The following is a 3,548-nucleotide window of genomic DNA, read 5'->3' on the forward strand; positions in this document are numbered from 1 at the left end:
CCAAGAGGCTTAATGGCGGTCAATGGTTTCATGTCCTTCACAATTGAGCTGCCCATTGTCTGGCAATTTATCTTACAATCCGAAACAACAAGTCAAAGACATCCAATGCCCATGAGATTGATTATTCTTTGGTTTCAATAACCAATAATCCATTTGAAGTTTTGAGAATAAGCTATCAAGAAGAAAGAAATTCATAGTAGAAGATAGCTCTTTGGCCTTTGTAAATGACTCCGTCAACACGCATTGAGCTCAGCCATCAAGCTACGGACTTGACAACACAACACAAAAACATCCATCTATGCCATTGCAATTGCTATTTAATAAATGAAATTTGACCTCTTCAGAATCAGTATTATTTGACTAGGCAAAGATAAAATTTACATCATGGTAGATATCAAGTTCTACAGTTATGCATACTTCATGCTTTGGCATAATTCATGCTTTGAGTAAACTTACATAGGGTCTTGCAGGTAGGTATGTGTAATGTCAATGGTCGATGACATGGTATAGCATAATTGAACTTCTTGTGATTTAATCCCAATAGGTGATATCGGGTCAAGATGTTTGCCCATATAGAGTACAGAAGAAGCATGTACTTACATTCATATATGAATCCCAACAGAAGCAAGCACGAAATATGGGATCGAGAGCGGGATGGTGAACGGCCGGTGTTCCCAATTCAAAAGGCCATCATCTGCTGAAAGATGAGGTTTACAAGCATAAACCAGCCAAGGCCTGTCTGCCATTCCACTGATGACGACCCAAAGCTCATCGTCATTCACACTTACCAAATGCAAAAAACTACCCTCCACAAGATCGAATCCAGGCACATGTGGGAGGCGCCCCCGCACTTCCCATTTTTGACCACGCACCACACTCAACATCATCACTTCTGTACTACGTGTGGAAGGCCCATGACTCAATGCATATGCCACATCCTTGACAACCACAACATTAGGATCACCCTCTCCATAACCCCATAGCTCTTCTGGCCACATGCCCTCCACAAGGGTCCACACCCCCTTCTTGGGATCGTAATACTCTCCTGACTGCGACAACCCCCTCCCTTCTGTGCATGCTGTTGGTTGAAACTCACCTCCTGCCACATAGAAGCACCCACCAAGAACGAACCCCGCCGGATTGACGCTCCTCTCGTATCTCATCTCTGGAAGCATCTCCCACAGCCCTGTCTCCATATTCAGTCTCTCCGCGCTTCGTGCCGCGGCTGGGCCTTCCCCACCTGCTACATAAACATGCATCCCCACATGTGCTGTGGCAAATCCCCATCGGTCCACATGCATGCAAGGCACCACACGATTGATTTCTCGGCACCATTTCATCTGCCATACATCAAAACCTTGCAGTGCACCTGGCGCTGAGGCATCATTGCCACCAATCAACAAACCCGCCACCTTGCCATTGCCTCTAAGCCACAAGCGATCAGCTCTATCAGTGAGTTCCAGCCTGGATCGCACAAGGAGGAGATTGGTGCCGGTGGTGATGACCTGCGTTTGAGAGGAGAGGGCGTGAAGTCTTGTGGGGCGGGGCGGTGAAGGAAATCTGTAGAAGGGGACTATATGAGGACGGCTATGGTGGGAAGGGGTGAGAAAGAGCCAGGTCCAGAAGCTTTCACGGCGCGAATTGACGTGGGCAGTGCAGAGGCAGGCAAAAGGAAGAGGGGGGCGCGAAGGGAGAGGGAGTGAGAGAGCGGAGGCCCAGGAGCGGGAGAGGCTGCGGCACCGGGCAAGGGCGTCGAGAGGAAGCGTGGCCAGGCATCGCAGAGCTACCTCATCGGGCAAGCCTGGCAGAAGCTCGCCCTCGCACGCCATGTTCGTAGGTCTAAAGTGTTCACACTCGATCGAACATCCCCCCTCCACCCCCAAAAAAAAAAACTAGTCTTGCTTGGTGGGCCTTTCTCGTACATAATCTGATAGACTCTGGAGCGCATCTGGTTACTTAGTTAGTTGGTTGTGATTGCTATCGCCTTGGGTTTATTGTGGGGAAACAAGAAAATGAGTAGAACCAATTGATAGGCACCAATAATAGCTTAGCTTGGGACTTGATGAGTATTGGGAAGAAGCAAGTTGTGTCTCATAGTGCTCCATATACAACAAAGGGCTACTAAAGAGGGTAATTGAATGGAGTAAAAGGGTTACAATTTAACTTACTTTGGTAGTTGTTTGTAGATTGCACCATTCAACATAGTAATATCGCTCATTTAGTCTCTAAACCGTGGAACTATCTTTGAGACACCCATCTTATTCTCAATCAAGCGTAGTTAATTTTCCTATATTTCAATATGCAAGTTGAATTTCCAAACCGTGAGAAAAGAAATGCATGCCTATTTGATATATAGATACGATGATTGAAATTAAGCATGTACTAGTGAGGAAAATATATGGCTAAACTACTTTGACAAACTTAAAAATACAAAAAGCACAAACAGACTATAAACATTGAACTATACTACCGACCTGATAATCGTGTACGAATGTCATCCAATTGTGCAAGCTGGAGGACCATGTCTGAATCAAGCTACAAAAAAGCAATGTGAATAGTTAAACATATCGTCTTGCAATGAAACATCACAGATTAAAACTCAAAGTATACAGTGCACGTCATGCAGAGGTGCCATACAAAAGTACAAAAGTATGGTGGAGAGCTGGCATTGTGGTCTCTCCAAAAATTATAAGAAACGGAAGCCGTGCCCTGCCCCGTAGCGTTTATGTGTTGCGCCAAGCAAACACATAGTCATGGGGTGCTGGATATAGATAACGAACCTTGTAGTGTTGTCAAGTTGGAGTCACGGTTGTGCAATTGAAACGTCGATTTTTGTGAATATATGTCCGATTTGTTGCCAACAAAAGATATTAATGGAAAAGAACACATAATGCTGTGAACAGTGCACTTTAATTACGTTAAAGAAGACGGCAGGGGAATGGGGGATGTCGTCTGTTGATCCATGGATCTACGTCTATCCGTGTGCAAGTAGATGTTGAGGCTCAACTCCATCTCTCTAAGCACACTGCTCACGCAGCTATGTGTGTACCCTAGTATCCCTCATAGCCATGATATCCTTTTTCAGTCTCCCTTGCATGCAGGTGTTATCCACCATCTATGTTTGTTAAAAATGCTATAAACAGAAAACTCCTTTTTCCATATCCGGAGAGAGAGAGAGAGAGAGAGAGAGAGAGAGAGAGAGAGAGAGAGAGAGAGAGAGGTCATACGGTGCTTGTTGATTGAGAAGGTGAAGCAAGGTGCAACCGGTGCTTTTTCAGAGTGCTGGATACTTTTTCACAGCATTGGATGCTCTTTTCACAGTGCTTGTTGTCGCCTTAGTGGAAGCCGAGGTACAGAAAGGCATGCAACGAGGATCAAGGCTCACCAAGCGATAAGCAATAAGCAATAAAACAAAAAAATCATCCAACACTATAAAACTAGATCATCTGATTCCAGTGAAAAGCAAATGGCCTGAACTGTGCCAAGCGGCATGCTTGCTCCAGCCCTCGATGCTGCTTGATGATGATGATGATGATGCCCTTGTTTCC

At 45.3% G+C, this 3,548-nt stretch overlaps 1 protein-coding gene across 1 annotated transcript; it reads right to left on the reverse strand.

The window, feature by feature from the left end:
• Positions 1-291: 291 nt before the first annotated feature.
• LOC147449293 (F-box/kelch-repeat protein SKIP20-like) lies at positions 292-1,876 on the reverse strand. The gene has a single exon (XM_086521777.1). It carries the CDS (start codon positions 1,827-1,829, stop codon positions 603-605), a length of 1,227 nt encoding a protein of 408 aa, XP_086377903.1. The 5' UTR covers positions 1,830-1,876; the 3' UTR covers positions 292-602.
• Between the last annotated feature and the right edge of the window lie 1,672 nt (positions 1,877-3,548).

Source organism: Adiantum capillus-veneris, chromosome 10 (assembly GCF_014529385.1).
Source record: "Adiantum capillus-veneris isolate H3 chromosome 10, ASM1452938v2, whole genome shotgun sequence".
NCBI lineage: Eukaryota > Viridiplantae > Streptophyta > Polypodiopsida > Polypodiales > Pteridaceae > Adiantum > Adiantum capillus-veneris.